The sequence below is a fragment of the Sturnira hondurensis genome, unplaced genomic scaffold, assembly GCF_014824575.4.
Source record: "Sturnira hondurensis isolate 20B ecotype Veracruz unplaced genomic scaffold, ASM1482457v3 Scaffold0009776, whole genome shotgun sequence".
In the NCBI taxonomy this organism is placed as follows: Eukaryota; Metazoa; Chordata; class Mammalia; order Chiroptera; family Phyllostomidae; genus Sturnira; species Sturnira hondurensis.
In genome coordinates, this window is record NW_028082407.1 from 155,363 (window position 1) to 168,074 (window position 12,712).

General features: G+C 45.0%; 1 protein-coding gene across 2 annotated transcripts in view; it reads left to right on the forward strand.

The window, feature by feature from the left end:
• Window positions 1–2,577: 2,577 nt before the first annotated feature.
• Window positions 2,578–12,712, forward strand: part of MAML1 (mastermind like transcriptional coactivator 1) — a 42,767-nt gene continuing 32,632 nt past the window's right edge. Inside the window, exon 1 of one of the 2 annotated variants that reach the window (XM_037058014.1) lies at window positions 2,578–3,187. In XM_037058014.1, coding sequence (XP_036913909.1) covers window positions 2,873–3,187 — 315 coding nt within the window. In that variant the 5' untranslated portion in view covers window positions 2,578–2,872. The remainder of the gene's footprint in view (window positions 3,188–12,712) is intronic. The other variant, XM_037058013.1, reaches the window with a different exon arrangement.

Here is a 12,712-nt window from a genome sequence, read left to right on the forward strand (position 1 = left end):
GGAATAATTATAGTTGTCCCTTGAAATCCATAGGAATTACTGGTTCCAGGATCCCCAAAGATACCAAAATTCGATGATGTTCAGATCCCTCAGAGAAAATAGTGCATAGTATTGGCATATAATGTACAACATGTTTTCTAATACACTTTTATCTCTATACTTTTATACTTTTATCTCTAGATTACTTACACCTAATACAATGTAAATGCTATTTAAACAGTTGAACTGTACTGTTTGGGAATAATGATGACAGAAAAACCTGTACATGTTCAGTACAGATGCAACCTGACCATCCTGGGCCTAACTCAGAGATTTTTGGCGTTTTTCATCTCATGGCACACATAAACGAATTACTAAATTTCTGCAGCACACCAAAAGCTATGACCAACTTGACCAAAAAAACTAAATATAATTTCGATTCATTCACATCTGATGACTATTATGGTGTTGGCCGTTTTGGGGAGGGGGGTGTTTGACAGTCTAAAGGAAAACAGGCCAGTGTCCCTGACCAGATAGTCATATATTGTATGTTTTAAAAATTCCTGCAGCACACTGGTTTGAAAACTGCTGGCCGATGTACATAGCACATGTCAGCAATGAGGGAACTTTTTTCCAAATATTTTCCATCCTTGGTGATTGGTTGAATTTGACAGTAGGGACCCCTCTGATACTGAAGGCCAGCTGTACTTTCATCATGTGGATTTGGTCCAGTTCCGCTGGACTTGGATTTGTTGGGGTTCAGTATTTTTTGTTGTATCAGAGGAATAACAGTTCAGAAAGAGGGGGGTAATTTGTAGATACGTTTATTTAAGATTTATGGGAATCATTGAATTTTCAATGACTTTTCAACAAATTTTCAGAATCAGACTTCATGTTTACATGTTCATATTTCAGGGAGGTTTTTGAAAGTTAAGGCAAAACTTTAATATTTAAGACTTTTTTGGATTGCTTCCTGAAGAGAAATAGACAAAATGTAGTGTTTCTATTTCTATTCTTTTTTCTATCAGAAAATAAATGTTTAGCCCTGGCTGGTGTAGCTCAGTGGATTGAGCACAGGCTTGCGAACCAGAGGATCGCGGTTTGATTCCCAGTCAGGGCACATACCTGGGTTACAGGCCGGTTCTCTGCAGGCCAACTTCCAGCAGGGGACACAGGAAAGGCAACCATACATTGATGTTTCTCTCCCTCTCTCCTTCCCCTCTAAAGATAATTAATTAATTAATTAAAAATAAATAAATAAATGTTTAATTGTGGTGTAAAATTTGTATGTTGGAAGACTCCTAAAAAGCAGGACCATATTATGGCATTTGCGAGCTCTAAGTACTTTTGCCTTGGTAGGCCACTTGTAAATTTTTACTGCATTTGTATAAAAATAGTATTTGAATAAGGCCTCTTTTTAATTTTCAAATGAAACATTATGGGTCCTAGTAAAAAGTTACTGGAACATCTATTTGAGCTGCACTGATGGCGCCTAGCAACGTGCAGCTTCCTGGCACCTCCTAATTTAACTTTTTAGCAATGAAGGTAGTAGATCTCTTGGCCCAACACAGACTAACCAGTTTCATTATTAACTCATCCCTCCTGTATTTGACTACTAGTTATAGCATTAGAGGGTAATTGTCTTCGGTTGGATTGAGTGGCCCGGTTTTGCCTAACAAGAAAGACCACCTTTTATACCCTGGCTGGTGTGGCTCTGGATTGAGCTCAAGCTGCAAAACAAAGGGTCGCTGGTTAAGATTACTGTCCAGGGCACATGCTTGGGTTGCGGCCGGGTTCCCAGTGGGGGGCGCACTAGAGGCGTCCATACATTTATGTTTCTCTCCCTCTTTTCCCCTCTCCAAAAGTACATAAAATCTTTAGGGGGGGGAAAAGACCACCTTTTAAAGGTGAGGCTTGCAGGCCAAGCTCCCCGGTTTGACCAAAGCGTCTTCCTTTGCCGTTCCCGTCCCCACTCACAGCTAGACTTTTACCCAGATCCTCCGCGTCACATGTGCGGAGGCCTTTATTTTTATTTTTTTCTAAGCAGTAACAACTTTTGAGATTTGTTCCAGTTTTTTTTAATAAAAAAGTGGAAGTTGACAGCCCCAATGATTCAGAATGGTGCGGGAAGGAATCTTTTTCCAGTTCACTCGTGAACTTCTGACCAATGGAGAAGCTGGAAGTAAGGAAAGAGGTCGAAGACAAACAGCTGACTGAAAGACCGTGGTCACTTTTGAGTTTATCTGAGCCAACTTCGGAAATGCTGCCGCTGAGCAAAATGATGACGCGCAAGGGGGCCAGGGAACGCCCGGCTCTGGCCAGCCGCACCGCGCCCACTGCCCAGAGTTCCACCGCAGACCCGGAAGAGCCTGCCCACAGGGGGCGGTGATCGGGGCGGGATCCCGTGCGTCACACTTGGCGGCGTGCCCAGGCTTGGAGGCCCGCCCCTCACTTCAGAGTTCCTTTTAAACTCCGCACGGGAGCCCCGGTGCGCCTCCGGCGCGCTTGCCCCCGCCCCTCGGATGGCCCTCAGTTTCTATTCTGATTGGTCGCAGTCCCTGCTCGTCAGCGGTGACGTCGGGGTCGCCTGCAGGGGTCCCGCCCTCTTTCGAGAGCCCTGAAAACAATTTTAAGATGGCGGCGACGGCGGCGCGGAAAACAATGGACCCGGGGCGGCGGGGCCAGGCCGAGGTCTGAGGTGGGCAGCGAGCGCCGGCCGGGGTCGGGCCGAGCGGGGCCGCAGGAAGGCCCGCCGCCGCGCGCAAGCCCGCTCCGCAGCTCGCGGGGCCATGGCGCGGCCGTGAGGCGGCCGGCCCCCGGCGGGGAGCGCAGCCCGCAGTTCCAGCCGGCCCGAGAGGCTCGCCCCGGGCCCGGCCCGTGCTGCCCGCGGCCCATGGTGCTGCCCACCTGCCCCATGGCGGAGTTCGCGCTGCCGCGGCACAGTGCGGTAATGGAGCGCCTCCGTCGGCGCATTGAGCTGTGCCGGCGCCACCACAGTACCTGCGAGGCCCGCTACGAGGCCGTGTCGCCCGAGCGCCTGGAGCTCGAGCGCCAGCACACCTTCGCCCTGCACCAACGCTGTATCCAGGCCAAGGCCAAGCGCGCCGGCAAGCACCGACAGCCACCCGCCCCGGCCGCCGTCCCGCCGCCAGCCCCGGCCCCGCGCCTCGACGCCGCCGACGGACCGGAGCACGGCCGCCCCGTCGCGGTGAGTAGGGCGCGGGGCCGCTGCGAGACCGTCGGGTGCCTGTGGCTCCCGGAGCTTGGCTCCGGGCGGGCGAGCCTGGCAGGGGCCGAGCCGTTGTCACCTGCGGCAAACGGCACAGTGGCATTAGTTTAGGAAACCATGACCGTGAAGATAATTACGTTACGGCTCCGGTTGGGAAGGCTAGTGAACAGCAGTTGAAAGGTTTTCCTCCCAGACTTGATTCCGAAATTTTGAGAACTTCTTTTAAATACACTGGTCTTAGAAAGTCCGTGACAGTTCCCTCCCTTACTCCACAGATGTTTATTGGGTGCTCGCTGTTTGCCGGTTCGTGGCTCGCGTATGAAGTCGGTCAGCCTTCATTGGGTGAAATCAAACTGTTCTGAATGGAGACATCCAAAGTCTTCGGAAACCTTTGAATTGCATAGGCAACCCTGAAATGTGTGAATTTGCGATTGCAGCAATACTGTAGACAATTCCTCTCTTATGAGACTATTTAAAATTTCTGATGATACTAGAGAGTTCGTTGATAAATGATTATGTCCTATGGGTTGTCAGTAGCTATTTGAGGGATTTTTTGGTTAGAGGTTTTCTTTCCTGAAACGGAGAGGGAACTAAGAGGAAGAGAACAAAGGGTTTGCTGGTGGAGGTGGTGGTGATTTAAAGTTTAAAGCAACTGTTACCAATCTAATTTTTTCCGTGCATTTTTCAGTTCCTGTCTTCACCTGGGCTGTGGCAGTGCCCGTCTCTAACTGGCCTTTAAGCATTCGGTCCCTGTTTCCATCTCTAAATGCTGTGTCCCCCACAGGTTCTGTAATCTGATTGAATTATTTTCCATATTCTCTCCCACATCAGTCGGGGCTGCTGGACATTTCATTGATTATTACTCATGGACGAGTCAGGTCTTCTTGTCCTCACTTTTCTCATCTGGAAACTGCAGATACGTTTAGCTTCTTATCCTCTCGGATTCTTACAAGGTTCCAAAGAAAAGATTGTGGAAGTGAATACATTTTCACCAGAGGAAAGGACCCTCTCCAACCTGGGAGAACCCCCGCCATCCTTCAGCTCTAGCTCATCTTCCTCTCCTCGAAGCGAGTTTCTGACTACATTGGCCCACAGCAGTCAGAACCCACTTTGTCAGAACTTTTAGGAAACTCATCTGTGCTGTTTATTTTTAGCACATGGTCGCATACTGCTTTGGCCATGTCTTTCCAACTGGACTGGAAACCCTGGGAGGCAGGTCAGGGTTGGACTCGACATTCCTTACACGACTTAGGCTCCAGCACAGGTTTGTTGAGTGTTGGATCTTAAACTTGTTAATATTTAGTAATTACCCTCCTCTGTGCTAACCTCAAAAAAAGCAAAATGACTTGATTTCATGATGCCTTTACTCATAACTCTTGTTTTAAGCAAAGACTTGAAGGGGAATGGGGCTCATTCCAATTTGAGTAATTCATGAAAGCTCCTAAAAGTCTTAGTTTACATACAGATAGTTGCCTTAAACACTCCCTAGAAAGTATATTAGTGATGATTCAGTTTGTTTAAAGAGAGTGAGAGTTTAGACGCTACATGATATTTTTAGTCCTGAATTACTGGATTGGAGAGAAATTTGGCATGTTGTTTGAAGATAAATTGATTCTCAGTGTGTTAGAACTTGAATCTGGCTTGTCAGCTGTTTCTTTGGGTGTCAGAGCCTGATCAGATGTGCTGTGCTGGGTTGGTGTTTCACCGCGTTCACCCCTTGAGCCATGGGTTTCATGAGTTTAAACTTTAAAGTGGAAGGGTCCTTCTCTTCCTACTAGAAAGAGGGCTCCTTTCTTATCAGTGTGCAAGTGGGTCTGGCAGAGCGCTAGGTCTTGGAAGGGGGTAGGGAGAATGACAGTGATGGGAGGATCACTGTCCCTGAGACAGCAGCGGTGGTTTCTGTTTTAGTGGCTCCTTCCGAGGGTGAGAGTCCTGACCTGGGCAGGATTTGGGCTTGGAGAGAGGTGAAGGTGCCTCTGTTGGTTATTTTTGATAGCTGAAAAGTGTATTTAATCTAATTAATATTCCTTGCATAAGGAATGTTACTTCTTCTTTTCCAGTTATACTGAAGCACTTGTAGGCAGCTGCTTCTTAGCTCCAGTTACCATCCACAGACCGTTTGTACAGCTGCAGAGGAATCAGATTTACCAACAGAGTTCACCTCTAGGTGTTTTCTTCTCCTCAGCTGTCCCCCCACAGCAAGGCCTTTTCCACACGGTCTGCTCGCTCTGTTAAAGAGGGATCTGAAACAGGGCTTCCCCTCTACCCTGGTGCCAGGTGTGTGTCCCACTGGGTGTGCCTTCTCACAGTGGGGCAGCGAGGGCAGACTTCTTGTGAGAAATGCTAGATTATAGTTACCTGCCTACTTTATAGGAATATTCGTTTTGTAGTGAAAATAGTCTTACAATAGCTTGCACATTTTCATTTAGTAAAACACTTTAAGGGTTTATGCCTTGTCCCTTCATCCACCATTGTTATCCCTTTGCTGCCGACTCCTTCAGTTGTTGAAATAATCTACGTGGAAATTTGACAGTTGCATGCCACATTTTTGGTTTCCTGGAAGCTGCTTTCCTTTCTTAACTTAGGTGTGCAAACTTTTTATTTGTACATAATTTAAAACAGCAAACCTTCACAAATATTACAAAGAACATCTACATGTCCTTTACTTACATTCTACCCACTGTTACCAGTGTGCCCCATTTGCTTTCCATTTGCTTGTGTCCTAGCCTTGTCTCTTCTCTGTACTTCTCACCCTTTTACTCCCTTTTCTTCCCCGTCTCCCCCCACCTTTGTTCTCCCTCACTCCTCTTTCCCCCTCCCTTCTCCTCTAACTTCCTCTCTCCCCCCTCCCCTTTCTCTCCCCCCCTTTCTCTCCCCCTGCCCTCTCTCCTCTTCCCCTTCCCTCCCTCTCCCCCTTTCTCTTCTCCCCTTCCTTCTCACCACCTCTCTCCATCTCTCCCCTCCCCCAACTGCCCCTACCCCTCTCTAAAACTTGTTCTCTGAACCACCTGAGAGGACACTGCACACCTCATAGCTCTCTACCCACAAACAGGTCACACCCCGGTGGGTACCTATACCTTCTAAGAATTAGGAAAGATATGCAGATTTTAATAATGGTTTTATAGACTAAAATTATATAAGAATTATGCAAATAACAAATTATTTCCAGGGAGTAGATATTTCTGAACATAAAACAGACATGGTACTTTAGTCCTGTGGGATGGTTTCAAAGGAAAGATGACTGATGTGGCTCTAGGAGCTCACCTTTTCCCATAACATCTGGGGCCTCGTCCTCACACCCTCTTTCCTTCTCTGCCTTTGGTACTCCCCTTTCCACTACATCCTTCCCTTCAGCTCAAAAGCCCAAGCAACTATTCTTTCTTTTGTCTTTCTCACCCTCAGAATAGTGTTCCATCTTCTTCCTTCCCTTTGCCCTTTCCACTGAACTTCCCCCTTACTCATGAGCCCATTGTGATTTGCCTTCTACCTCTTCTACTTTTCTGAAGTCGCCTCTTTAAAGGACACCAAAGATGGAGTTGCCAAATTTATGGCTTCTTAGTCATCATTCTTCTTGACTTCCTCCTTCTCAAGACTCTTCTCTTAGCTTCCACCCTCTTCTGATTTTCCTTCCAGCTTTCTGTTTTTTCTCAAGTCTCCTTCCTGCTTTCCGTTATAAATCATGTGGCAATATTTAAGTGCCTACTGTGGTCCAGAGCATATTTTAGGCACTAGGAATACAGCAGTGGGCAGGATAAATTAAAACTCTGTTCACATACAGAAGGAAGTCAGTAATTTTAAAACTTAATTTTTAATTGTAATAAATGCTAGGAAAAATGAGAAGAGTGATAGTGATTTACAGTGCCAGTTTAGATAAGACGCTTTGTCTTAATTTGGGCCTGAATAACAGGAGGCTGTCAGTCAGCAGAGTCTGAGAACATTCCATTTGGACCCACCAGCTTAGTCTCTGAGGCATGAAGAACCAGAAGGAGGTCAGTATGGCCAGTAGGCAGCTGGTGTGAGAGGTGGGGAGGAGAAGATCAGGTCAAGTGCAGTGGGGATCAAAACGGCAGGATGTAAGCAGAAACTTGACATAATATTTAATTTTGAAAGGTTGTTCTGCTGCTTGATGGGGCTGGTGGCAGACGGGCTCCAGACAGCTCCTGAGGGCAGGGGTGCTGTGCTTGTCAGAACTAGCCAGAGTGGAGGGGGAAGAGAGGGCCAGAGCTGAGGGGCATTCCCAATTCATGTTCCCCAGCAACTACGTACTCCTTCATACACACTTCTTTCACTCAGGCTTCTTTTCCTGGGTAATGTCATTGATTCCCTTCATGGCCTCAGCTGTCATCGGTAGTAAGATTCTCCAGAGCCATCTTCGAAGGTTCAGGTCTGCACTTCCAGCTGTCTCCTGGACATTCCCACTTTGATTTCCCACATGTCCAAAATAGGCTCTCCTTTTTTCCTGCCAACCTTATCTTCCTTTGGAGTGTTTTCCCTAACCCAGTCATCCAAAAGATCTGGGAATTGCCTAGTCGAGGGGTGTCAAAATCATTGTTACCGGGGCCCATGTCACTTTGAGGTTACTTTCAAAGGGCTGAAATAATTTTAGGACTGTGTAAATGTAACTACTTCATAACTGTTAAGGAGTTGAAATTACATTCAGTCCTTTGAAGGCAACTGTGAGGTTGATGTGGCCCCCAGTGACAGTGAGTTTGACACCCCTGGCTTAGACCTTCCCTGAACTTCCAGCTTTTAGTTGGTCACATGTTCAACCACTATGGAGCTCCTGTGGGTGGGCGGGGGGGGGGGGGTGTCCAGGAGTCAGGGCAGTACAGGGACTGTGTCAGCAGCCTAGTGGGAAGTAGGTAGAAACTGGGTTATTGCAGAGCCACATCGAGGGCTTCAAAGCCTGTGGGAGTATTGAGTGGGGGATGCCTCTTTGGGTGAAGTTTGGCTTTTAGCCCTGGCTGATGTGGCTGTGTGGAATGAGTCCTGGCCTGCTAACAGAAAAGTCGCTGGTTGATTCCCAGTCAGGGCACATGCCTGGGTTGTGAGCCACATCCCCAGTGGGGGGTGCTTGAGAGGCAACCACACATTGATGTTTCTTTCCTTCTCTTTCTCTCTCCCTTCATCTCTCTAAAAATAAATAAAATATTTTTTAAAAAGATTTGGCTTTTAAAATGGGTCTTAATATTTTGCCAGATGCTTTTCCCAAAGGGTGTTCCAGGGAACTCTAGTTTTAGGGGCTATATTAAGAGTTCTAGAGTTGAATAAATTTAGGAGGCACAAACTTTAACAGTTTCTTTTATTTAGGACATTTCCAAGCCTTTAATATGCTACTATGCATGGAGACCTTAGCCCTTAACAAGGGACATATAATAGGACTCTGATCCCTTTGGGAAACAAAGCAAAAGCAGAAAATTGTGATGTGAATTCTTTGAATTTGGGGCTTCAAGTGCCAGAGGCTAGATGATATAGCTGAAAATGTGGGAGTCAAATCATGAAAAGCCATATATTTGCCTTTGGGTGTTTGGACTAAACAATCTTTTTTTTAATCTTTTTTTTAAAGATTTCATTTATTTATCCTTAGAGGGGAAGGGAAGGAGAGAGGGAGAGAAATATCAATGTATGGTTGCCTCTGGTGTGGCCTCTGCCGAGAACTGGCCTGCAACCCAGGCATGTGCCCTGACTGGGAATCGAACCGTGATCTTGTGGTTCTCAGGCCCGTGCTCATCCACTGAGCTACACCAGCCAGGGCTCTTAAATCTTTTTTTTTTTAAATATTTTATTGAATATGTCATTACAGTTGTCCCATTCCCCCTCTTCACACCCCTTCACCTTGCACACCCCTCCCCCACCATTCCCCCCCTTTCATTCATGTCCATGTGTCACAAGTTCTTTAGACTCTGTATTTCCCATAGTATTCCTGCCCTACCCCCTGTCTGTTTTCTACCTACCATCTATGCTACTTATTCTCTGTACCTTCTCCCCCCTCTCCTCCTCCCACTCCCCTGTTGCTAACCCTCCATGTGATCTCCATTTCTATGGTTCTGCTTCCAATCTAGCTGTCCTCTTAGTTTGCTTTTGTTTTAGGTGTGGTTGTTAATTGTGAGTTTGCTGTCCTTTCACTGTTCATATTTTTTATCTTCTTTTTCTTAGATAAGTCCCTTTAACATTTCATATAATAAGGGCTTGGTGATGATGAACTCCTTGAATTTGATCTTATCTGAGAAGCACTTTATCTGCCCTTCCATTCTAAATGAAAGCTTTGCTGGATAGAGCTGTCTTGGATATAGGTCTTTGGATTTCATGACTTGGAAATACTTCCTTCCAGCCCCTTCTTGCCTGTAAAGTCTCTTTTGAGAAATCTGCTGACAGTCTGATGGGCACTCCTTTGTAGGTGACTGTCCCCTTATCTCTTGCTGCTTCTAGAATTCTCTCCTTCATTTTAATCTTGGCTAATGTAATTATGATGTGTCTTGGTGTTCCTTCTTGGGTCCAAGTTCTTTGGGACTCTTTGAGCTTCCTGGATTTCCTGGAAGTCTATATCCTTTGCCAGACTGGGGAAGTTCTCCTTTATTGTTTGTTCAAATAAGTTTTCCACTTGTTGCTCTTCCTCTTCCCCTTCTGATACCCCTATAATTCGGATGTTGGAACGTTTAAAGATGTCTGGAGGTTCCTAAGCCTCTCCTCATTTTTTGAATTCTTGTTTCTTCTTTTTGGTTGTTTCTTCCTTCTGGCCCACTCCCTTGATTTGAGTTCCAGTTTCCTTTTCATCACTATTGGTTTCCTGTGCATTTCCCTTCATTTCAATCAGTTTAGCCTTTATATGTTTCTCCAATTTGTGGCCAAAATCAACCAGTTCTCTGAGCATCCTGATCACCAGTGTTTTGAACTGTGCATCCAAAAAGTTGGCTATTTCTTGGTCACTTAGAATTATAGGCTCTGGGGCTTTGAGCTGTTCTTGAGTCATAATGTTTGGTCTGTTCGCACCTGTTATGTTTGAGGGACAGAACCTTAGGTGTTCACCAGGGCAGGGTGACCCAGTCACTGGGTTGTGACCCTGTACGTGGGGGCAGGGTCAGAGAGGGAAAAAATGGTGCTTTGCTCCGCTCTGCTCTCTCTCTCTCAGATTTCTGTCCCCTCTGCAGCTTCCCACAAGCAAATTGGGCCCCTGTGGTGCTGATTCCTGGGTGTGTGGGCCTGTATACTCTCCAGGACCCTGTGGGTCTCTCCAATGAACTCTCTGTGGGCCTGGGAGCCTCTCCCTGCCCCTCAGCCCTGAGAAAGTCTTTCCAGTTGGTGCTTTCAGGCTCTAATTCCCGCTGGGCCCTAGCCTGAGCCGTCTGTCTCACTGTTCACTCCTTCCCTTGGTTTATCTATGCGCGAATGTGTGGCCGCAGTCAGCCAGCAGCCCTACGCCCTCACTGGATCCACCTATCGCCACCCGACGCCTGAGATCCTCCAACCGCCTCCGCCTCCATTCCTGAGTCGGTGGGCCAAGCAGTCTTTCCAGCCCGACCCCACTCGCTGCCGACTCCACCCCTCTTACTGGTCTGGCTGAGTGGTTTGTTGTTGTGGGACTTCCGTACAGTTCAGTTTTCACTGTTTTGGCTGTGTTTTTGTTTCTAAAACTTACCTGTCTTTAAATTTAGTTGTGGGAGGGGGCACAGTGTTTCCACCTATGCCTCCATCTTGGTCGGAAGTCAGACTAAACAATCTTGAAGCGTTTTGAACCCCCTCACACATTTTTATGTTGACATCCAAAGCTTATCATCCTAAGTTTTTAAGCTTATTAAAAATTATAATGTACTTATTGTGTTGCACAATTATATGCCAAACCACCAGAACTGAATTTATTAAATGAAATATATGAAATAAGAAATTTATGTAACATAGAGCCTTATAAAATGCTACACATATTAATTTAATATGAATCAACTATTTTAAAAAGAAAGTAAAACAGGGAAAATGTAAAATGCTGTTTATAGTTATAAGGGATGTAACTTTCAAAGAATTATAAATATTAACATTTAAAAATAAATTACATCACTTTTTAAAATCTAGCCAGTGAACTCTGAATACCATAATGATATGCTTTCATTAGTCATTTAAAGAATGTTTTTCTTTAACAGAATTCTAAAATAATTTTTATTCTCCTGGAAGTTGCATTTCTTTTGCATGTGCCCCACATAGTTTTATTTTAACGTACTGAATTCTACCATATTTTTCTAAACAAAAAAGGTATACAAAGTGAAATTAAACAATTCAAATTATTTTGACCATAAAGCTTTATGCAAACTTCAAAAAAAATTTTTTTTAGAGAGGAAAACATCAATTGTTTGCCCCCCACAAGTATTTATAAGATTTTGTGTGTTGTGAATGTTTCTTATTTCCATAAGTTTAGTTATAAGTAGTACACAACAAAACAGATGCATTATAAATTTTTATAAATAATTATTAAGCAGCCCTGGCTGGTATAGCTCAGTGGATTGAGTGCGGGCCTGTGAACCAAAGTGTTGCTGGTTCCATTTCCGGTCAGGGCACATGCCCGTGTTGCAGGCCAGGTCCCCAATAAGGGGCTGTGTGAGAGGCAGCCACACATTGATGTTTCACTCACCCGTTTTCTCCCTCTCTTCCCCTCTCCCTAAAAATAAATAAAATCTTTAAAAAAATAATTATTAAGCAAAAAAAGTACAGGTTAATTAGAAGTGTCTTCCACCCTGGCTGGTGCAGCTCAGTTGGTTGGAACATGGTCTTGTAAACCAAAAGGTCACAAGCTGGATTCGTCAGGGCACATGCCTAGATTGTGAGTTGGTTCCCGGCATACCGAGAGGCAACTGATCGAGGCAGCTGATCAGTGTTTCTCACATCGATGTTTCACTCCTCTGTCTTTACCTCCCTTCCCTCTCTTTAAAATCAATTAATGTCTTCAAATGAGGATAAAAAGACAAAAACAAAGAAAGAACTTCCTTCCTTAATAAGATGAATGAAGCTTCCCCTTCCTCATTTTGGTCACCTGAGCATGGATATTACTTCTTAATGAAATAATAGTTCTCAATTCTATTTCTATTTTTTTAATAAATTTAAGCCCCATAAATCATTGTTTACATAAATAAATACATATAGAGGAAAGGAAGGAATTTATAGCAATTTTATTTAATTTTTTGAAACTTGAATTGTATTCCACGAATTACATATTGTCATATCATAAAAAGTTTAGTAATAAGATGACAACTTGGTTAGGTGTACTTTTAGTTTTTTTTTTTTTTTAAGATTTTTTTTTATTTATTTATCTTTAGAGGGGAAGGAGAGAGGGAGAGAAACATCAATGTATGGTTGCCTTTTGTGCATCCCCTGCTGGGAGTTGGCCTGCAGGGAACTGGACTACAACCCAGGCATGTGCCCTGACTGGGAATCGAACTGTGATCCTCTGGTTCGCAGGCCCGTGCTCAATTGTACTTTTAGTTTTATTGAAAGCAAAGAATTAGAAACCATGTGACTTAC